This window comes from Littorina saxatilis, linkage group LG2, assembly GCF_037325665.1.
Source record: "Littorina saxatilis isolate snail1 linkage group LG2, US_GU_Lsax_2.0, whole genome shotgun sequence".
Taxonomy (NCBI): Eukaryota; Metazoa; Mollusca; class Gastropoda; order Littorinimorpha; family Littorinidae; genus Littorina; species Littorina saxatilis.
The window spans coordinates 92,305,356-92,328,462 of NC_090246.1; the positions used below are offsets into that span (position 1 = coordinate 92,305,356).

Below are 23,107 nucleotides of genomic sequence, written 5' to 3' on the forward strand. Positions count from 1 at the left end.
ATCTGCCTAACTAGCTTTGTATGAAATCCGGCCATTTTGTGCACGGCGTGTGAAACGGATCGTAGAAAATGTAAGTATAAGGAACGCCTGCTCGTCTTCACATCAAGTATTTCGGGACACTTTGGTACTGAAGTTGCATTCGTTATTTACAGTGTTTTTCTTCAATTCTCTCTCGTTCGATTTTCATAAGTCGTTCTAATTTGACAAGGGGGAAAATAAACCGGTCAATGCGATCCCCGGGAAAATGCATTGTTCTGTGTTATGTTCTTCTTCCAGCCAATTTCCAGTCGAACTACATGAAAACTGGACGTGATCAATCTGTACACATACTTCATTACTGCCGATCATTGTGATTGCTTTTTATTAACGCGATTGCTTTTTATTAACTTTTATTAAACCCTTGGAGTTGGAGTTGTGTTGGGAGGTCTTTTCATATTAAATGGCGATGCGCACACCACCCGTCACGTAGCCGAAATGGACTCCTTTTACTAGTTTTACTTTTAGCGTCAATGTAAACTCAACGACCAACGTCCACAGGGCATCCTGATCCAGAATCGAAGAGAGTCGAAACGAAGGCCTGGGAGGTAGTGGAAGAAGAAGAAAGATTAGCACTAGACGAAAATCATGTTCAGTTTCACGCTCTCTACTACACTAGTTCGACTGATTGAAGGGGAAGTAGCTCCAAATAAGTCAGTGGTGGCACTAGTATTTTTCAAACCGGTACACAAACCTTTATGCTGCAAACAGTCCAGAAAAAAACGGTAGGCTGAGTAGGTAAGAGTCCAACTTATAGTACTGGTTTTGTTGTTTTAGGCCAAAAAAAAAAAAATTGTCTGTTTCTGGTCACCCGACCGACCCTAAATTTTGGCGCCGACCCTAAACTTTTTTTTTCCAAACTCCAAAATTTTGGGTTTTTTGGTGGTGGTAAAGGACAGGGTGAGAACATGAACAACAAAAACGTGTGAAAACGAAAGTCCGCTGACGATTTGTAAATGTGTTGAGTGTCTTGTCTCTATGTATAGTGAATCCAGTCTCTTTGCGCGATTTTTAAAGTTAGTTTTATTGGTCTACATTTGGGGGTAAAAAAAATAAAAAATAAAAATAAAAAAAATCCCGACCTACCGACCCTATTTTTTTTAGCCATGTTACCAGAAACAGACAATTTTTTTTTTTTGGCCTTAGGTTAGTGCTTTTACTTTTAGTTATGCGCTATAGAAATCTCCTTTCTTTCTTTTATTCTTTATTTGGTGTTTAACGTCGTTTTCAACCACAAAGGTTATATCGCGACGGGGAAAGGGGGGAGATGGGATAGAGCCACTTGTCAATTGTTTCTTGTTCACAAAAGCACCAATCAAAAATGTGCTCGAGGGGCTTGCAACATAGTACAATATATTACCTTACTGGGAGAATGCAAGTTTCATAGTACAGAGGACTTAACATTTCTTACATACTACTTGACTAAAATTGACTATATTCTATACAAGAAACACTTAACAAGGGTAAAAGGAGAAACAGAATCCGTTAGTCGCCTCTTACAACATGCTGGGGAGCATCGGGTAAATTCTTCCCCCTAACCCCCCTAATAAATAAATAAATGTAAAAAAAAAAGGTGTGGTTACAGTAACCCGACCTACCCTATTTTTAGGGGCCGACCCTATAACTTTTATTACATTTGTAAAAAAAAAAAACAGTGCAGAAAACGCAATGAAAACGAAAGCACTTGAGTCGCACACTTATTTCCCTGTCAAGTAGGTTTAATTTGTACACATTAGAAAAAAAAGTTTAAAAAAAAAGATTGCCTACCTTCCTACCCTATTTTTTTGGCTATGTTACCTTAACCACACCTATTTTTTTTGGGGGGGGGGGGCCTTACCATAAAAAAAAAAACGGTAGTTCAAAAAATCAACCTGTAGGTCATACCGGCAGCCAATTTTGTTCCGGTATTTTCTCATTTCAACCGGTAAAATACCGGTAATTACCGGTTAACACCAATACTGTAAGCGGACGTAAATTAGATACAGAATTTGAGAAATGGATTGGTGCAGTTATTGAGTTAATCAACTTAATGAGGCTACTAATTAAATTGTATAAGGCAAAAAGGAAATAGGTGTGGTTAAGGTAACATAGCCCCAAAAAATAGGGTAGGAAGGTAGGCAATCACTTTTTTTTTTTAAATTTTTTTTCTAATGTGTACAAATTAAACCTACTCGACAGGGAAATAAGTGTGCGACACCAGCGCTGTCGCTTTCATTGCGTTTTCTGCACTGGGTTTTTTTTGTTTTTTTGTTTTGACAAATGTAATAAAAAGTTATAGGGTAGGTCGGGTTACCGTAACCACACCTATTTTTTTTTTAGGCCTAAGTATTTGGATTCAGATTGGCTCAGGAACACACGAGTCATTTACGTACGGAGCCCCCAGGTGCGAGAACCAACATTCATGACTAGCTTAAACTTGGAGGTTCCTTTCTTTTGTAATAATGACAATTACCAAGTGGGTACCACTATTTTAAGTATAAACCATTGTACGGATGGTTCTTTCCTTCTCTTCTTCATTTCAAGTGGTTTATGAAAGATTGAAGATCGCCACAACAAACAAAGCTCACGAATCATTTTGATCCAAGTCAGTCATCACTGAAAATGAAATTGCTGAATTGTGTGAATCAAGACACTGACTATTGACTTTGTTGGCCCATCTAGCTTTTTTAAGGATCATATCTTCAATTTTTCATAAGCCACTCAAAAATATGACTGAGGCCAAAGAAGTTAAGGAATTGAAAGAAGAAATGGAAGAAAGAAACAAAACTGGATTTGATGCGCAAATCCTGTCTGGACTGCGTGACCCTATGTCAGTAGCACTGCCTACTAATTAAGGTTAGCCGTCATATTAAATTAGAGAAGCATGTCTGTTTTGGGAGCCTCTTATGATTGTCATGCCTTGAGCCTGGTGGCTATGTAATGGACTTGTAGTTATCCAGCCAGCTTGAACTTAAAATAGCAGCAAGGCCTATCCATTGGCATTGTTCCAAATGTGGCCAACCTAAGATCAGTTTGACAAAAGATCGAATTGCACACATGTATACACGCACACTCTCTCTTGGTCAGTTGGTCGATTTGGGTTTCTGTGGATGTTTCCATGTGCCTTAATCACTTGACCAGAGGAAGAAATGCATCACCAATTTTGTTTCTCGTTGTTTATCTTCCACCCTTTTTATCTTTTTAATTTTGATTGCGTACATGTACTCAGTAGCTTACTCGTTGGTAACCACAAAGGGCAAGAAATGAACAGGATGTGTTAATGTTACCTAGTCGTGTGTGAATGCAATAATCATTAAAGTTATAATGCTTTTTGTAATTCACTAATTAGTAATTGTAATAAAATATTTTCTGCATGAAAGATAAAATTTATAGAATATATAGCTTAATTTTGTCTATGCAGTCTGTGTTGCTGACAAGTTGCTTAACACTGAGCCACTTGCTGATGACATGAGGCTGGCTATCTCATCTGTATACCATCTATTGACATAGTCTGGTGTGTAAAGGAACAGCTTTGGCATACTTCAGTTTTAGGGACTTGTTCTATTTTTGTTTTCTTCTCTTTTCCCCCCTGCAGTGCAAACATGGATGGATTTGTGGCACGTCTTCGTGGTCTTCCTTGGTCCACAACTGCAGAGGATCTTGTCAAATTCTTTGATGGTATTTACAAATTACATGCATCACAGAAATATTTTGTAGTTGTGTTAATAGGTCGACCCGATCCAGCCAAAGGGACGCTACTCTGTTAGACGATTATTTTTGTCGATCGCTCATCTATGAACATGCCGCCGAAAAAAGAAGTTAAAGCCCGTTGAAAGGCAAAAAACACTAGTAGCAGCGTTCAAGTTCAAGCAGCTGACCAAGTTACAGTGACCGATCAGCTGAGCGCTAAACTAGTTGTACAAGCAGAGTTGACAATTCATGGTCATTAAATGGCTAATACTCATTAAATTACATATTCTTACTCCGAATCACATAAAGCATTTGACTACGTCTGAGATGCTAGGTACTGAAAAAACGCTACCCATCAAAAAACAACAAAGGGAAGCGACCCCTACCAAAAAGCTTGAATAGCTATGGTAACAGCCAGGTTCCCTGGGAGTTACCTCCCATATAGCTACTTCCTCTCTGTCACCACGTGACCGCTCATACTGACTTCAGCGTCTTGCAGAGAGGTTGTGTTGGAAATTTTGTGCGCTTTCTGTGGCTGCCTTTGGTGGAGTTGTTCACTTGCCGGCCACGTAACCCATCGTTCTCCTGTCAGGGCTTCGTTTGGTGAGCCCGTTCTGTTTTTTCTGTGGTTTTTGTTCGTTTTCGCCTGCTGTTGCTGATATTTTGTCCCTTGGACTCTGTGTGTCAGTAACACGTGCGTGTTGCCATTTTGCTTCTGTCAGCTTGGCTGACTTGCTGTCTGTGGCGTTTAACCTGTGCTTGTTCACTGTTTTGTTGCAAGTTTGGTTTGTTTCTGCGTGTTAGTTACTGCTTGCGGTTCGTGTTTACGTTCATTTTCAGTAACTTTCCTTGTGAAATTTTTTGCTTGTTTACGTTTTCGTTGTTCGTCAGCATGGCTGATCCAGACAAACGTAAGGGTAAATCCGATTTGAAGGGCAAAGTGAAACCTAAATCTTCTAGCACCAAGCCTTTGGTGGTCGTGTCGGATGAAGCACGCAATACCATTTTGACGGTGCCCATTTCACCGCCTGGTCCTAGTACTGTTTCTCGTCCTAGTACTTCTGCCGTTACTCCGCCCTCTGCGGCTCCGGAGCAAGGGGCTATCGTTGCCTCCTTTTTGAGTTCGTTACTCCCAGAGATACGTTCCATGGTTCAGACTGAAATGCAACGAGCGTCTCCTTCCGCTAGCGCTTTCCTTCCTGCGGAGATGGGGGGGGGTGCGTTCCCTCGCTTCCGTGGTGGTTACCTCGGCTTCCGGTCTGCATGCTCAGGCTGCTTCCGCCTCTACCACAGGCGTCTCAAGTAAGTCGGACCGGTCTGGCAGCCCTCGTGAGGCGTTCGGACATTCCCTCACGGGAAACGGTTCATTGGCTCGGGGTCACTCCCTGCTCTCTACTGGCAACAGTACTCCGTATGGTGAATCTGTCGCTCAGCTTCGGTGTCTGCCCTCACTAGCCCGCACCCAGTGCCGCAGTGACGGGTTTGACCGAGAACTGGCCTCCGGGCTTTACGGCTCTCAGCCGCAGTTCTCGCATTCGTCGTTTCCGCCCCCGGCGGTTTCGACGTCTGCACTTCCGGCTTCGGCCGGACACGCTGTCTCTCATCCTAGCACGTCCGCTTGGCTGCAGGAGAGGGATCAACGGCGTGAGGTTTTTGCGCTTCCGGCGCTTCAACCAGGCAGGCTGTCACTTCCCCCGGACGGGGTCGCGACTTCCTCCCACGTACATCCGGTGGCTTCGGATGGGTTTCCGTCTTACCCTATGCACTTTAGTCAGGGTTCAAGTCGGGATCACTTCCAGGATTACGGGTTTCCGGTTTCCGGTCATCCCGCGTATCCTGCCGCCGGCGTTCTGGATGACTACGGTCATGGCACTTCCTGTGATCACTCTGATGTGCAATCAGTGGCCAGTGAAGAGCCTCCTTCGGGAATGTCGTCAAGGCTGCGTGTCATTCTGGACACAGCAGCTGAGGTGACTTCACGTTATTTCCCGGAGGGCACGGCTGCGGCGGTGTCTCCCACTTCGGGGGTACCCTCGGCGATGTCGGATTTCCTACCTGCTAAGGAGGCTAATCCTTCCTTCCGCTTCGCGGAGTCGCCCGCCATAGCCTACCATCTGTCGCAAGTCTGGGCGGCGGCGCCTAGGCGGACAGGTGGTGTGCCTTCGGACCCTGTTCCGTTTCTGGTGCCTTTCGGCACAGTTCCGGAACAATCTCAGCCTTGGCTGGCGACGATGGCACAGACTTCTACTTTCGTGCCATTGCCTCAGCGGAAGCTCGCGCTTCCTCGGCATAGCCGGAACCTCGTTGCGTCTTACGCACTTCCGCGTTCCGTCTTGCCGGTGACGCCGGACTTGACAGCACTTCTGGCCAAGCCAGTCAAGGGCGACTCAGTCATTCCGGTGAAAGATAGCACTCTCCTCTCCCTGGAGGAAGTCGGACGTCAGCTGTTGGAATTGGCTTCAATTTCCGACACGCTGATTCGGGCTCTCTCTAGGTCTTTGACGGACGACTTAGTCCCGTTTACGCTCAGCGAAGAGCAGAACGCGGACGACGTCTCCTCCCTCCTCACAGCGTTGGCTAAGGTAAACGAGGAACAGACTCGTCTGTCCTCTTTACAGTACGCACACGCAGTCTTGGCGAGGAGGGAGTTGTTTCTTGCCAACTCTCAGTTTGCAGAGCAGGTTACCAGAGACACTCTCAGAGTGTCTCCGGTTGTGGAGGGCTCCTTGTTCAGCCAAATGGCGCTTGTCGCTCGGCAACAGGAGATTCAGTCCAACAAGGATTCTCAATTCCTGGACATGACTCTACAGGGCATGAAGCAAGCTAAGCCTTCCCAGCAAGGGAAGTCTCAGCCGGCCTCTCATCCCAAACCTGCTCAGAAGAGACCTGCACAGCAGAGCTCTAGAGGCGGCAAGAAACGGATGGCGTCGGGAAGGGGACGAGGCGGCTCGAGTAGCAAGCCTCACCCCCAATGAAGCGCTCCCGATCTCACCACCCTCCCGCCCTCCACTCTGGTGATGGCGGGAGGCCCCTCCCGGGCACTTTCCCATTGGATGGTATCAGTAGACAGCCTATGGATAGTGGGAGTTGTGAGATCGGGCTTCCGTCTCTTATGGCGGGAGGAGAAGGCACCTCTTTCCCGACATCCGCCGCTCTTCAGACCCCCCTCCTCGCAGGAAGCAAGATCCGTCCTTCAGGCGGAGATTGTCTCCCTGGTGCAGAAGGGCGCGGTCGAGAGGGTCCTGGACCAAAGCTCACTGGGGTTTTACGGCCGGCTTTTCGCCGTCCCCAAAGCTTCAGGGGCGTGGCGCCCCGTCTTGGACTTATCTCTCCTCAACACTTTTTTGAGAGAGATCAAGTTCAAGATGGAGACGCCGGCCACGGTCAGGGACTCTCTGCGCCCAGGAGATTGGGCGACCTCCATAGACCTGACGGATGCATATTTCCACATTCTCATGCATCCGGCCGACCGGAAATGGCTTCGTTTCCGGTGGGGAGATCAGGTCTTCCAGTTCCGCGCGCTCCCTTTCGGGCTGTCTCTCGCACCATGGATCTTTACCATGGTGGTGAGACAGTTTTGCGCTCTGGCGAGGTCGCAGGGGGTTCGTCTGCGGGTCTATCTGGACGATTGGCTCGTTCTGAATCAATCCCAGATAGGCTGCTCGCAGCATACCCAATCGGTTCTTCGAGAGGCTCACTTGTTGGGTTTCTCGATCAACCGATCAAAGTCGGAGCTGATCCCGTCTCAAACGTTCACCTACCTCGGGATGTCGTTCGACACGGTTGCCTGGACTGTCCAGCCCTCCCAGCGTCGGGTGGACAAACTCCAGGCTCAGATCCGCTCCACTTTGCCTCTCCTGCAGGCGCCCCTCCGGTCTCTCGCCTCCATCTTGGGGCAGATGGAGTCCATGGCTCTGTTGGTTCCTCTGGGCAGGGTCCACAAACGGCCTTTTCAGGCAGCGCTGAAGCCGTTTGTGGACTCTCCTCAGGTGGACTGGAACGCCCTCGTCCCCCTCCAGGGATGGTTCCAGTCCGCGACCCTTCCGTGGCTGGACACGGAATGGATCAGCAAGGGAGTTCCGATCGCCCTACCTCCCCCAGACTTGGATCTGTTTACAGATGCTTCTCTGCGGGGATGGGGGGCACACACGGACCTACACACGGTGTCAGGTCTGTGGTCGGAGGAACAGAGCCAGTGGCATATCAACTTGCTAGAGCTGGAAGCAGTAGCTCTAGCTCTAGTCGAGTTTCTGCCCTCCCTGCAGGCCAAGCATGTTCGTCTGTTTACAGACAACACGACTGTGGCCGCCTATATCAACAAGCAGGGAGGCTCTCGGTCCCCGTCTCTCTCGGACAGGACCTGCGAGATCCTGAAGTGGTGTGCTCTTCACCACATCACGATCTCAGCCAGGTACCTTCCAGGGAGGCTGAACACTCTGGCGGACGAGCTCAGTCGCTCCGGCAGAGTGCTTCAGTCAGAGTGGACCATCACTCACGGGGCACTGCTGCGCCTTTGGGCTCAGGTCCAAAAGCCTCTCGTGGACCTCTTTGCCACAAGGTTCTCGAAGAGGCTTCCGGTGTTTGTCTCGCCATTCCCGGATCCTCAGGCTTGGCGAGTAAACGCTCTGGACATTCCCTGGACGGGCCTGGAGGCGTACGCCTTTCCGCCTTTCCCATTACTCAGCCGAGTAATTCGAAAGGCGGAGCTGGAGGGGCCGACTCTTCTTCTGCTGGTCGCCCCTCTGTGGCCGTCGCAGGTCTGGTTCCCGGACCTGCTCCGGCTCGCCCACGGGCCTCCCATTCCTCTCGCCCTTATGCGAGGGGAACTCGTGCAGCCCCGAACAGGCATTCCACACGAGGAGCCCAGTCTTCTGAAGCTTCACGTGTGGAGGTTGTTCGGGACTCACTGAGGCGCTCGGGAGCGTCATCCTTGACGCTGGATCTGGTGGACCGCTCGCACAGGGCGTCCACGGCGTCTGTTTACGCCTCACACTGGAGGTCCTGGGCCTCCTGGTGCTTGGAGAAGGGGGTGAGTTCGGTGGCGCCTCGCTCTATGCAGGTGGCCAACCACCTCTTTTCTTTTTTCGCAGGGTGCGTCTGTTTCCTCCTTGAGGGTCCGGCGCTCAGCTATTTCTGCGACGCTTAAGCAGATCGGTAGATCTATTAACGTCGGGGGTGTGATTGCAGCAGTAATCAAGGGTGCTGCTCTCAAGCAGGCCAGTTCCAGGTGCCCGTCCCCCAAGTGGGACCTGTTTCTGGTCTTAGCATTCTTGCGGTCTTCGGAGTTCGAACCGCTGCGGGAGGCTAGTCTGCATAATCTTACTCGGAAGACGCTGTTTCTTCTTCTGTTGGCGACGGCCCGGCGGGGTAGCGAGGTCCACGCCCTGTCGGGTCTGCCAGAGGATATTTCTTTCGAGTCGGACGGCTCTGTCTCTTTGCATTTCCGTCCCGATTTTTTGGCCAAAAATCAGACTCCGGGGCAGGCCTCTCCGTTGGTTAGAGTCAAGGCACTGACCAACGCGTTGGCTCCGGACGACCCTGATTTGGCCAACTGCCCTGTTCGGGCCCTCCGTTTGTACTTGGAGCGCACTCAGCCCTTGCGTTCCAAGTCTCAGAAGTTATTGTTTCTCTCCCTTCTTACAACTCGGGAGAGAGATGTCTCAAAGGTTACGTTGGCCCGGTGGGTGACTTCTCTGATAAGGCAAGCTTATGTTTGGAGTAGCACAAACAGGGGGGGGGACGCTGCCTGCCTTTCCCCTGGACTCCCCCAGAGCCCATGAAACGAGGGCATGGGCATCATCGCTCGCAGTCCTACGCTCCATGCGCCTCGATGATGTTTTATCTACTGCGTACTGGCGCTCTGAAGATATATTCCTGAATTATTATCTTCGGGACATTTCTGCCCTCCGCCAGGACGGCTCTCGTGCTCTGCCTGCACTTGTAGCAGCTGGTCAGGTTCTGACCAGAACGTGATGGTGAGTTTGAGTTTATTTCTTGCCCACCGCCATGTTGATGTTATCTGCTTTATGTGATTCGGAGTAAGAATATGTAATTTAATGGAAAATTTCTAAGTAAATTTTCATTTCATTAATATACTTACCCGAATCACATAGTGAATTCCCTCCCTCCTTCCCCGCTCGTGGTTTTTAGTCTTTCTGAAGCCGTATGAGCGGTCACGTGGTGACAGAGAGGAAGTAGCTATATGGGAGGTAACTCCCAGGGAACCTGGCTGTTACCATAGCTATTCAAGCTTTTTGGTAGGGGTCGCTTCCCTTTGTTGTTTTTTGATGGGTAGCGTTTTTTCAGTACCTAGCATCTCAGACGTAGTCAAATGCTTTATGTGATTCGGGTAAGTATATTAATGAAATGAAAATTTACTTAGAAATTTTCCATTTCTAGTCACTTGCATTTGAAATAATGTAAGTCTAGCAATGTTAACTTCATATTAAGTTTTTTGTTTGTTTATATATTACATTTAATGTGTACTGCCAAAAATCAGCAAATGAGCGCCATACACTAATTTCTGTGAGAATCAGATAATAAAGTTATCATTGTTCAATGGCTTTATTGTCATTTTTGCGTAAAAAGATAGATTTAACTCCGGACTGTAAGTTATTTTGCATTGCATTTATCAAAGGTATGGCTGTACAATTTAGACCTATTGTTTTTTTAAAGCCAGGACATTTGGACCTATTGTTTGTTTGTAGGGAGGTCCAAATGACCTATTGTCTTCTTAGGCTGGCAACAACACTGAATTAGTTATTCATATAATTGTTCTTCTTTTGTGCAGAATGTCAGATTGCTGGAGGCGAGAAGGGTGTCCATCTGACAGTGTCCAGGGAAGGAAGAGCCAGTGGAGAGGCTTTTGTTGAGTTTGAGTCTGAGGAGGATGTCGAAAAAGGCATTGAGAAACACAATTCGCATTTGGGATCAAGATACATTGAAGGTCTGTTCTCTTTTCACAAACGGACCTCTTTTTCAGTTATTGGAGTTTCACTGAGTTATTCCAATGTTATGTATTGTGACGTGTGTTAGTTACCTCTGTAGTGATATGCATGTTTCTGCTACTATGACTTTGGCAAATTTTCCTCTCAGACATGAAAGGCATTGGTCTCATAATTGAATACTGATCATTGACCAAGGTCAGTTTCTGTAAACAGGGGCAGGCAGCTGCCGAGCTGGTCTCAGCTGAATATATGGGTCATTGGCCCGAGGTCACAAGGCCAATCAGAAAATGTAGTGCAGTGGCTTTGATCTCAACTTACATCCAGGTACTAACATATTTCCCCTCTGTATTTCCTTTGCAGGCATGGGAATTGTCCGCCGAACGGCGGATTTCCGCCGAAATTTTTTTTTGTTCCGCCGAAAATGCAAAAGTGTCCGCCGAAAAAATAAAGCGGGGGAGGCACACAAAAAAAGCACCGGTTACTTTGGCCTTTGCGCAAAAGCCCGCGAAAACTTTCCGTACTTTGTTGACGCACTGCTACCGCCCGCCTCAGTTATTGAACTTTTATGTTTGAAAGTAAACCAGATTGCACAGATTGTGTTACAAGTTACATTTTCCTGTTTGTCTCAACAGATCAATTTTTGACTCACATGCGAAGCAAAAGTGAGTCTATGTACTCACCTGAGTCGTCCGGAAAACTTTAACGTTGAATATTTCTTGGACACTATTCAGTCTATCAGTACCAAATTTGGCAAGATGGTGTATGATGACAAGGCCCAAAAAAACATACATAGCATCTTGACCTTGCTTCAAGGTCAAGGTCGCAGGGGCCATAAATGTTGTCTAAAAAACAGCTATTTTTCACATTTTTCCCATTTTCTCTGAAGTTTTTGAGATTGAATACCTCACCTATATATGATATATAGGGCAAAGTAAGCCCCATCTTTTGATACCAGTTTGGTTTACCTTGCTTCAAGGTCAAGGTCACAGGAGCTCTTCAAAGTTGGATTGTATACATATTTTGAAGTGACCTTGACCCTGAACTATGGAAGATAACTGTTTCAAACTTAAAAATTATGTGGGGCACATGTTATGCTTTCATCATGAGACACATTTGGTCACATATGATCAAGGTCAAGGTCACTTTGACCCTTATGAAATGTGACCAAAATAAGGTAGTGAACCACTAAAAGTGACCATATCTCATGGTAGAAAGAGCCAATAAGCACCATTGTACTTCCTATGTCTTGAATTAACAGCTTTGTGTTGCATGACCTTGGATGACCTTGACCTTGGGTCAAGGTCACATGTATTTTGGAAGGAAAAATGTGTAAAGCAGAAGGTCAAGCATGTGAGTCGTATGGGCTTTGCCCTTCTTGTTTTACAAATTTAAACCATATAATACATGTAATGATGTATATATTTTTTTTCTTCAAAAAAGCAAAAATTCGTACATTTTTGTACTAAAAACTCTGATTCTAAAAACAGAATTTAATGGCAAACTTGGAGCTCAGATGACACCAGATTGCACCATCTGGGTTCTTTGGAGAGAAAAAATGTCCGGGGGGGCATGCCCCCGGAGCCCCCTAGTAAGGCTAGGCGCTTTGCGCCGTCGACTTGACGCTTCGCGTCTTCAGTTATAAATTTTCCGCCTTTTTTACAATTTTCAATTCCCATGCCTGCCTTTGGCTTGCACCCAATTCACCGGAAGCGCCTTTTGTATGGATTTTTCAGATTTTTACCTTAAAAGTGGGGGTTGTGTCTTTTACAGTGAAGCGCCTTGTGGTCTTAAAATGCAGTACTTATTAAGCAGACATATTTGTTACATATGGGTTACCCAGCATAGACATGTTTTCCTACTTTATGATCAGATTTCCCCACTTGAGCAGATGTCTCAAAACCAACATACAGTCCCATCAAATTCAAAACAAATCATAAATCCTGAATAAAGTGCCACTTTGTCTAAAAATGTACAGTATGGTGGAGGTTAATATTAATGAATGTTGACATTGCACGTTGGCAACATGATGGATGTATATGAATGGCTGAAGATGTTTGCTAGTATCAAATAATTAAGTATGTCTTGTTTCCTCCTGTGCAGTTTTTCGTTCCAAGAAAAGCGAAATGGAATGGGTTGTAAAGCGCATGGGAGCAGACCACAGCAACATGAGTGAGGCATGTGTCAAACTTCGGGGTCTTCCCTTCGGCTGTTCCAAGGAAGAAATTGCCCAGTTCTTTACAGGTAACTTATCATTGTCAAACAGGACAGTATATATTCCATTGAAGTTAGATGAAAAGGGAGACAGGTTTTAAAATCAAGCTCACTGTTAAAATGAAGCAAAACATGCATAATTGAAAAACATCTGTTATGATGTGCGGTCATTTTAGATACCATTTGCTAACATAACTTCTGTTTCTGGTGAAGTTCGTCAACTACTTTTGACTAATAAATAGGAAGTGTTTGCATGAGAAAAAAGTAAGAGTATTACACAATTTGCAACAATAAACCAATATGATTCTGGAATTTGAATCCACTTTGCTCATTCCTGAGGCTTGTTACACCCTGCCACACCTCACGGTCACCTGAGAAGGAAAAAATGGCATTGTACAGGACGCAAAGGGCTTCCGCCAGCATCAAGTTTGTTACAAGATCACTACTTGCCATTGCACTTTATTAAAAGATTGGTTCTTGGAACAAGTTTAAAAGTAAATAGCTTTATCAAAGTGCAAACAAAATTCTATGAATCTTTTTTAATTCTTTAGTTAACACTCACAAGGACATGACGTCTGAGGTGAACAAAATCAAGATCTTGTGTCTAGCATGTCTTTCGCGATTGTATTATCTGCCGCTTGGAGTAATGTATGGTTGTTTCACATCAGCGTCAGTAGCATTATGTGAACTATACTGTGAAGAAATAACACTGGAGATTAATTACCTTATTTAGTGGTTAATTTTATGTTAAGTGGGATGTATGATCACTTGGTATGCTGTCTGAGAATGGATTATAGTACCTTCCAGTACTTCCTAGGCTCAGACTGGGTGCTTAATGCTGATGCTCTTGTGTTTGTTGGGTGGGCGAATTAGGGTTCGAGATTGTTCCCAATGGGATAATGCTACCTGAGGATCGTCTGGGGCGCAGCACGGGGGAGGCGTTTGTACAGTTCGCTTCCCAGGAGATAGCAGAAAAGGCCCTGGGTAAACACAAGGAGCGCATAGGGCACAGGTGGGATGGCCGGGCCTGATGGGGCAAACAGCCGGTGTTGTTTATTATTTACATCAGGGCAGAGTGGTTGGGTGTCTGGAAATGCCCTGCTACACCTTTTCTGTACTCTTGCCTTGTACATAAAATTTTGTGTTTTACTTTTTTTATGCTTTGCTATTAGAGATTCGTAAGGTACCACGTGAAACCTGCTCAGGCAACAATTAGGCCTTGTTGATTGTTTTGTAAAGACATGGGGGTACACGCTAGATGGAGTTTTTGGTTTTCAGAATCCTCAATTTAACTTTCTGGTGTACCTGTACATGAATCATGTATTATATGATCCGTTTGCAAGTTATTGTAATTGTGGAGGGTGATATTACATTGTGAAACCAGTATCAAAAACAATGCTGTAAGATATGAGAGCGACAGAATCTCAGGCCAAACATTTGTTTGGTATTAATGTTGTGCTGAACATAGGAGCAGGTTTCACTGGTCTTGCATTAAAAATGAAAAATTGTTTTATCCTTTTTTTCACCCATACTGAGAAGGTGGCCTTGAAAGTATTCTTTGGTCTACAAAGATACAAACCATTACAAAAGAAAGTCAGTGGAAATATGAAGATGGCATACAGACAGCATTGCCGATTGAGAGTCCTACCAAAGAAGAAGACTATAACGGAGAAAGATCTATGAAATTTCGTTGGGGGGGGGGGGGGGGGGGATGATTAGCTTAGGATGTTATGGCATAAGAGATTGACTCATGGGTTCTTTATGGGACTTCTGTTATGGAATTGGTGGGAATGGTTACATTTTATGACATTTTCTTCAGGACTGAGAAGGGAAAGTTTACACTGAGAGGGGGGCTTGGGTTTGGGGAAAAGGTGGCGTCGGTTATATTTATATTTCAAGTGTGGGTTTTGAAAAGGGAAAAAATATGCAATGGTTTCACTGGCCTTTTTTCTGTGGGGGATGTCAGATGCAAACATTCTTTTTAAAAGGTCAGGTAAACAAAATCATTGAAGTTGTGTACTGGTGAGTATTTAGCTGCTAATTCGGCCTTTGTGAGAATCTTCAACAAGTGGCACTGATGGCATTTGTGCCATTGATTTGGGAGGGAAAAGTGTGGTTTGAGGGCAAAAACAATTTTTGGTACTCTTTTCAGAATAACAAAGTTTTGACAGAATTGTGTTGTTCTTTCTTCTCTTTGTTCTGTCTATCATTCTGCCTTTGTGTGAAATAAATGATTTTCAGAGTTTTTCTTTGTGATTTTGTTTTCCTTCAGAGTAATCACATTGCTGTAATTAAGTTCAAACTTCAATCTGTTGAATGAAAGCTGGTTATAATATGTGCAAGTTGCTGAAAAAGGTATTGTAGTTTGGGCTGAGAAAGTGACAGGGACTTCTTTTGCCAACAAACTGTTTCGGTAAAAGTTGTGTAATATGGTTGGAATAAGAATATCACATAGCGTGATAATCTAAACTTGACTGCTCCAGTATTGGTATAATGTGACAAATGAAAATTCTGTGGTCATTAGACAGTTGCAATCAAACTCAAATCTGAGTTGTGTCCAGATTAACTGTTAGCATTTAGTCCATTGACTTTATATGAACTATGCTTGGTATTATGGTAAGCATATTCTAGGGTACTGTAGCATGTGTGTCATGTTCAATGGACACAGAAGCTTTAAAAGGTTTTCAGACATCTGATTCTTCAACATCATGCAGAGGCCTTACTCAGCAACATGTACAATGTAGTGAAATTGTTTCAAGCCAATGCTGGCACTTGGTCGTTGACATGGCTGCTAATGCCATCTTCTGTCTGTATGAATGTATATTGTCTTCTTGTTGGAATGATAGTTACTTTTAATTTCATAGATTAAGATTTTGTATTTGCATTGATTAGGAAACATTGCTTCTCATTTGACATCAGGCAAAGAGCTTATGTGCATAACGATGGAGTGTTTTCATGCATCTTATTCTTACTTGTTGCTATTTATGGACTGTTGTGCTCATAATATGATCAGGTCTAACCTTAGTCTTTGGCTGTTTCAGATGAACATGTCCAAATTTACATGGTAAAATAAAAAAAATTCTGCATTCATGACATTTCTCTGCAGGCTTAATTATTGTTACCTTTACTCAAGGAGGTAGAGCGGCTCACTCTGTAAGTAGTTTTGTGTTTTACTGAACACAACGTTTCTCTTTAGCCCAAGTGCTCATGGTGTGGACAAACTTCCAATCATGCTGTTTTGGCGTGCAGGTACATAGAGATCTTCAAGAGCAGTCTGGCTGAAGCCAACGCAGTGACAGGCAGGGACCGTGGGTTCCGGGGATCCATGGGGATGGGTCGGCCAGGTCCTTATGATCGTGGCGATCGTTTTGGTGGACCAATGGGCCCGGGCGGTGGCTCAATGGGCATGGGCTACAGCAGAGGAGGACGTGGTGGTCGTAACGTCAAAGGTAATTTGCTTTAGATTGCAGTGGTCACTTGCTACAATACTTTAGAAGTTATTGTGTTATGAACAGAATTGTGAGGTGGTTGATTACCACATTTCAACAGCGTCTAAAGGCTGCAAATGTGTTTGAGTCCATATTGTTGAGGTCAGAATGTGAAGTGTTAATGAATTGAGAAGGTGTGATTCATGGTGGAGGATTACATATTTCCTGGTTGTGTTGACTGAATTTTTATTTTCTTAAACAAGGTTTCTTTGAGGACGACTTTGACGACTACAATGGTGGTGGCTTTGGATTTGGTGGCCGGGGGGGTCGTGGAGGAATGAGGGGGCGATACCCAGGGATGATGGATGACCGCCGCAACGGGCCACCAGGCAGCCAGTACATTAGCAAAACCGGTCACTCTGTCCATATGCGGGGTCTACCATTCCAAGCTCAAGAGCAGGACATTTTTGAGGTTTGTTTGAGTGCTTGACATAATGCTTATCTTTTGTAAATAACTCATTTTCTTCAATGTTTTTTTTTAGCTCGAGCGTTCAAAATTCACACAACTTCGTAGTTTGATGACCTTCAAATATCAAGGTTACAGCATGCTCAAAAGTTTGGGTTGATTAACTCATTCAAGGCGCGTCTAAATTTCCCCTGTGTTCCCTGCCAGCGCGCGATTTAGAGCCATTTTGAAAAGAAATCAACAACACAAGATAACCTTACATACCTTTATATTTTTGCAAAGTTTGGAACTTACTCTTTTAGAAAATATATGAAACATTTGAAAGTACATACCTTTTTTTGTCTTCATATCCAGGCAAAATATCCAATTTAAAGCACAAAACAAAATCTTTTTTGTTCTTGAATGAAACACCAGTAACTCACTGTTGCAGTACTTTTTCTAACAAAATCAAGCTGATATGCACTGTTTCAAATGTCAAGAGTGTTGCTGGTGAATCAGAAACAAAAATTATTGTTAAATAGACTTGAACTGGTGAGTGTCAAGCATAATCGAGGCGCGTCTAAATTGTCCCTGTGTTCCCTCAAATCGCACGATTTTGACCCATTTTTAAAAAAATAATAAAAATCAACAACACAAAATAACCTTACTTTTTTGCAAAGTTTGAAACTTGCTCTTTTAGAAAATATCTGAAACATTTCAAAGAACATACCTTTTGTTGTCTTCACATCCAGTCAAACTACCTCTTTGAAGCACACAACAACAAAAAAACTTTCTACGTCATGGGTTCATCATACACAATGTCATGATCGACACTTTCATTGTCCGAATCATCACCCAAATTATCGTCCATTGGCACAAACTCGTCACCAGAATCTAAAATATCATCTCCACTATCATCATCACTAAGGTCAAGATCAGAACCGTACTGAATAACAAGTTCTAGCACTCTTTTCAAGTTACTACGTCTTGTAGCAGAACGATCCGCCATCTTGGAAAAGTCAAAACACGTGGGTCGCACACCGTCAACAAAATCAAATTAATCCCAACAATTGAAGGGAAGGAACTGTTTACAGTGAATGGTTCCACTGTAGACAGATAGAAGTTTATTGCGGGGGTTGTTTCCCTTGGTCAGCAGGGCCGTTGACATCGTTAAAAATTTGTGATATCCGTTCCGTCGGAACTAAACTACAGATGCGCGGGCAACGCTAAACACAGGTGTCGGAATTCCAATTCCGACACACAGCGAATGAGTTAATGAAAAACATCATTTTCTAGAAAAATTTTAATCTTTAAATTTTTGCATGTTTCCAGGGTTTGATGATCTCTAGAAGGACCCATGTGGGACTGTTCTTGTTCAAATTTCAAGGTCACAAGGGGGTCAAGTTTAAGTCAATGAGAAGGAATTTTATCATTTTCATGAATGGAGCCAGACGATTTCTTATTCTTTGATTAGTGCTTTTGTGAACAAGAAACAATTGACTATCCCATCTCCCCCCCTTTCCCCGTCGCGATATAACCTTCGTGGTTGAAAACGACGTTAAACACCAAATAAAGAAAGAAAGATTTCTTATTCTTATAATGTAAGACGAAGGTGTGTCGTATGAGCATACATTTTTTTGTTACATTCAGAATGTACGAATCTGAAAGTATGTTTTTTTTCTCATTTCAGTTCTTTTCTCCAATCCAGCCAGTGAGAGTGAACTTTGATTTTGGTGGAAATGGTCGTCCAACAGGAGAAGCTAATGTTGATTTTGCTACCCACCAAGAGGCCATGGAAGCCATGAAAAAGCACAAGACCAACATGCGTAAGTCTCAGGTTTATTTTGCCATGTGGGCATTGATATGTGTGCTGAGCTGTGATTTGTTGAATTCAGAACCATTGTGTGCTCAGACAGGGTTGTAGCAGGTGATGCAGAAATATTATTTGGGTTTCAGTTGCTCTCATACGTGTCATGTCATTTTGGATTGCATCTAGCACCATCCAGTTACAACAGAGTTTACCCTGAGCACATGCCAGTGACAACACATGTTAATTCTGATCATTCTCATGTTTGTGTGCAGAACACCGCTACATAGAGCTGTTCCTCAACTCCACACCCTCGCCACGCAACAGTTCGGAAGGTGGCAGCTATGGTGGCGCTGACATGGGCTCAGGCTTTGTTGGCGGCAACATGGGCAACAACATGGGTGGCATGGGCACTGGCATGGGCACTGGCATGGGCGGTGGTGGTGGTTACAGCAACAATGGAGGCAACTTTGGAGCTGGCAGCAACATGGGCGGTGGCTACAACAATATGGGAAGTGGCAGCGTGGGCAGCGGCATGGGTGCTGGCAACATGGGCGGCAGTATGAGCGCTGGCGGCATGGGAAGTGGTGGAATGGGAGGTGGCAGCATGACTGGAGGCATGGGAGCTGGCAACATGAGCGGAGGCATGGGAGGTGGCAACATGGGCACTGGAATGGGCGGAAGCAACATGGGGAGTGGAATGGGCGGAGGCTATGGTGGCCAGGGACAGTTTGGGGCCAGCCAGCAGTATGGCAGCAGCAACATGGGCGGTGGAGGCTACGGCAGCATGGGGGGAGCCAGTGGTCAGTCGGGTGGATACGGAAACCAGGGTAAGTGACTGGAAAATACTACTACATAAAACCTTCGGCTACTTTCTTTCTGTAAGAACCAGATGTCTTGGTCTTTTAATACTAGCTTTTTGATGGTTCAGTGTGCGTCTTTGTATCATTAAATAAATAACTTATATTCTGTTAACTTGTTTGCGTATATTTGTTTAACTTGTACCTTCAAACCTTTTCCCCCCTAGAGCACCCAATACTGCCCGCTCCCATGTGCAGATCCCTGAAACACCCGCTATACACAATTCTGCCTATGACGCATATAACGGTTTCCATTTTCGCTGGCTTCCTGTGATGTTTTAGCATGTATAATTTTGGAGAGTAAAAAATTGCAATAGTAAAAAAAAATTAATATAAATTTGAAATTGACAGTTACTTTTCAGCCATGGGGGTAAAAGTATATGGGCTAATTAAAGAGAAAAGTTAGTTTCCGTGAAATGTTATAACCTCACAATTTTGATATTGTCCAGTGCAATGATTCATCATCCATGCTTTTTATTTTGCTTTCAGGAATGAGCAGCAACTACATGAGTGGAAATGGTGGCGGCTACAGCAGCATGGGCAGCAGTGCAATGAACAATCTGGCCAACCCCAACTATACTGCTTTTTGAACACATCCCATAGACTGTGGCATAGACGGTTCTGATGTTGTATTTTGACAAAAAACAAACTGCCTCCTGTCTTTTTTTCCACAGTTAGTATTACGATTAGACTGGCAGGCATTCATTGTTCACTTGCTATCATCCATCATTGTTTTGAACAATCAAATTTGTTTCTGTCAGAATTATCATCACTCTTTTAATCATTTTGATGTTCATATAACTGTTAAAACTATTCAGAAACTTTGTGAGTCATTTTTTTCTCCATGTTGACGCAAGTCCTGTTAGGCAGTATGAACGACTTGCCATCTGCAGTGTATCGACAAGAGTGACCAGTGCTTTGTTGATTCGACACTGTGCAGGAGAATTTTAAACTGTCAAAGACTTTCATGAATGTGCTTGTTTAGTATATGAGGGGGTCATGTTTGAATCATCGTTGTGTTCATATGTTGTTCAAGGTTTCAGTTGATGAAAGTATATTCATGGTGCATTCAGACCAAATGGATATGTCATTGTTTACACTTTCGTTGAAAATTGTGAGCTCCTTTTGTCGTGTTTCTTTACTCAATTCAGTGCCCTGTATAATCATGGCCCTAATCCCATGTTGCCGTTTTGCTCTCTGATTGAGAGAACGTAGGAGCCTGTAAAAGATTTTAAATGTCACTTTGATGGTTCAGTGGTCTTCTCAACTACAGTTATGCCAAGGTATTTTTTTATTTTTTATCTTTGCTTGTATATAAATGAATGGTCCCATTGTCATTTTCAGTTTTATCTTTGTGCATGGTTGAGACTAGGAATGAGATGGAGAAGAGTTTGAGTTGAGATTGGTGGGTGGGGAATGGGTAATAGATGGGGTGGGATGGGAATCGGGGAGTAGTTCAGGGTTAATGTCTTCAAAAGAAAACTGATTTCCAGCTATGAATGAATATATTTTATGCAAACAAATTGTAACCTTGTTTGGTGCATTTTGAACAAGTAGTTCTCAGAGAATGTGCGTGTGAAAGAGAGTGAGAGCAGTCAAGATGACGTTCTCTAGGTCTGGAAGTAATGCATATTTCAAATCGACTACTGCAGATCTCTTCAAAACACAACAAACAAACAAAAACAAGAAAATTAGAGGCAGGCACACACTAACATTTCAGGATTTACTGCTTGGAGGAGCTGAGTACATTTACAGCACTCAGAATTATGTATACCAAAGACTTCACAATCAAGGCAGTACCAAATAAGTTAAAGCTCTCAAGGGAGTTAAACCTTTTAAAGTGTAATATGACCCATTGATGGGTGAGTGTTTAAAATAATTGGCTGAGAATCCTGTACCGAATTCTGTACAGCAAAGTCGGCCTGAAATCTGACCAACACTGCCTGCGTGGTCTTGACCACGTCACTCCACGATTGGCTTTTGCAATGGTAACTTCCTGTCCACTTTCTCAATCTCGGCTCTGAGCGAATTTGTTCAAGGGACAAAAGAAACGACCGGGATTCGAACCCAGTACTTGCGCGATCCTTGAAAAGTTAACTACATTATTTATTGTATACACTTCCCATAGCCCCAAAATACCTCTACCCAGAGAGAATAAAACAATTTTGTTGTTGGCTCTTTGTCACGAACTCCACAGTCTCGGATTGTTCAGTTTCAGTTCTGTTTGTTGTAAGTAAAGTTATCACATGACGCAAATGTTGAACAGCATGGGGGCGAAAGCATGTGCTTCGAATTCCATGACTGGGACATGTGAAGCTAATTTTAACATTTTTGCAGAGCATAATAAAGGGAAATTTCATCTGGAGGATAAACTGTCATTTTACTAGGCAATGTAATGCATCTCTAAATCTACTGGAGATTGTTTTACAGTGAGTGCAAGGATGCACGACAATGTTTTTATTCGTTTTGTCCTCTTTTCTTTTGAAAAGAATTGGGTCAGCTAGCTGCGGATGTTGCCTGCACGGGAGTCCAGCATTGAGTGACGCGCTCTGGTGTGGGTGTGTCGTATTGGTACAGCGTCACGGCTGCCTTCCCTGTACCAAGCATGGAAATTGTCCGCCGAATTTTTATCGCCGTTGATCTCAACAGTGAAAAGCCATCGCTAGAGTTCTTGTGAACCACAGCCGTTTGTTTCGTGCTTAAAAACGTGCTATTGTAGATAAGCTCACATCGAGTCGCATTCAAATGACAAACTGACGACTACATTGTGAAAAAGGGAAACTGGATCACACGGGTTCACGATGGCTCAGGGGTAAGATAAACCACGCAAAAATAAATTCTTTGAAAATTGTTCGCTCTTTATGGAGGGCACCTAGGATGTTCTCAATCGGTGAGTGTTTAAATGAAAGGGTGTTTGTACTGTGTGTAAAAGCCTGACCGTATCTGTGATGGTTTACGGGAGGCTTACTGTGCCTTTAACATCCATCCGCCAGGTAGTCATAAATACACTTAATCACAATTACTTGTTTCTTTCTGCTCTGACAGTATTTTCCGTTTTTCCTGTTCTTCTCTCCCTTGCCTATCACTTCAGTGTGACTGAAATAACCACAGACATAGAAATAGTAGACCGCGCATCGCTTATCATGCAGCTGCCACCAGCCGGGCTGAGATAGGCTCCGGTAGCTGGTACCGCCATTCGTGCACCAAACTCACGGCCACGTACCGTTCCCATGCTGTATTACCGCCGTATATATCATATACTAACCGAGGTCAATTTTACACGAGGCCTTGTGATTTACTTTTCTGTCTAGTCGAATAATGTGCATGTGTGTGCTTGGTGCATCATGATTGTATCATAACAGCATCCGACATAATTATACACAACAATATATACACAGAAAGCAGGAATGCATTTTGGTTTAAGTACTGAAACGCCTCATATTTTGGTTTTGACTGAAAGATCAAAACAAAACAAACAAAATTAAAACTAAGTTGATCCAAAACTTTGACAACACTGAAGTTTAGACTTATCACTCAAAATGGAGAGGAGGCCAACGTATTTAGATCTACCACCCAACATTGTGTCAGCAGGAACACTAAACACTTATAAAAATGTATTGGATAACCACTGGAGAAAATGTACGTTCTCAAAAATGTCAAAATTAACTAGTCCTATAACATATGCAGCACTCGAATCACACATC

At 44.1% G+C, this 23,107-nt stretch overlaps 1 protein-coding gene across 2 annotated transcripts; it reads left to right on the plus strand.

Annotated features, from left to right (window-relative positions):
• Window positions 1-31: 31 nt before the first annotated feature.
• Window positions 32-20,927, plus strand: LOC138960172 (heterogeneous nuclear ribonucleoprotein H2-like). 2 transcript variants are annotated; one of them, XM_070331940.1, is made up of 10 exons: window positions 32-70; window positions 3,611-3,693; window positions 10,496-10,651; window positions 12,753-12,893; window positions 13,737-13,875; window positions 16,113-16,312; window positions 16,555-16,763; window positions 18,427-18,562; window positions 18,819-19,373; window positions 19,893-20,927. In XM_070331940.1, exons 2-10 carry the CDS (start codon window positions 3,618-3,620, stop codon window positions 19,991-19,993), a joined length of 1,713 nt encoding a protein of 570 aa, XP_070188041.1. In that variant the 5' UTR covers window positions 32-70; window positions 3,611-3,617; the 3' UTR covers window positions 19,994-20,927. The 2 variants fall into 2 exon arrangements, with proteins under 2 accessions (XP_070188041.1, XP_070188042.1); XM_070331941.1 differs by having other exon boundaries at window positions 55-70; window positions 3,608-3,693.
• The last annotated feature ends 2,180 nt before the right edge of the window (window positions 20,928-23,107 follow it).

What these genes read in the sequence shown, in the direction of transcription:
- LOC138960172 (XM_070331940.1), top strand. Translation starts at nt 3,618, where the DNA reads ATGGATGGATTTGTGGCACGTCTTCGTGGTCTTCCTTGGTCCACAACT. An exon ending in AATTGCCCAGTTCTTTACAG is followed by an intron (nt 12,894 to 13,736) that starts GTAACTTATCAT and finishes TGGGCGAATTAG; the next exon opens with GGTTCGAGATTGTTCCCAAT. An exon ending in AAGGAGCGCATAGGGCACAG is followed by an intron (nt 13,876 to 16,112) that starts GTGGGATGGCCG and finishes TTTGGCGTGCAG; the next exon opens with GTACATAGAGATCTTCAAGA.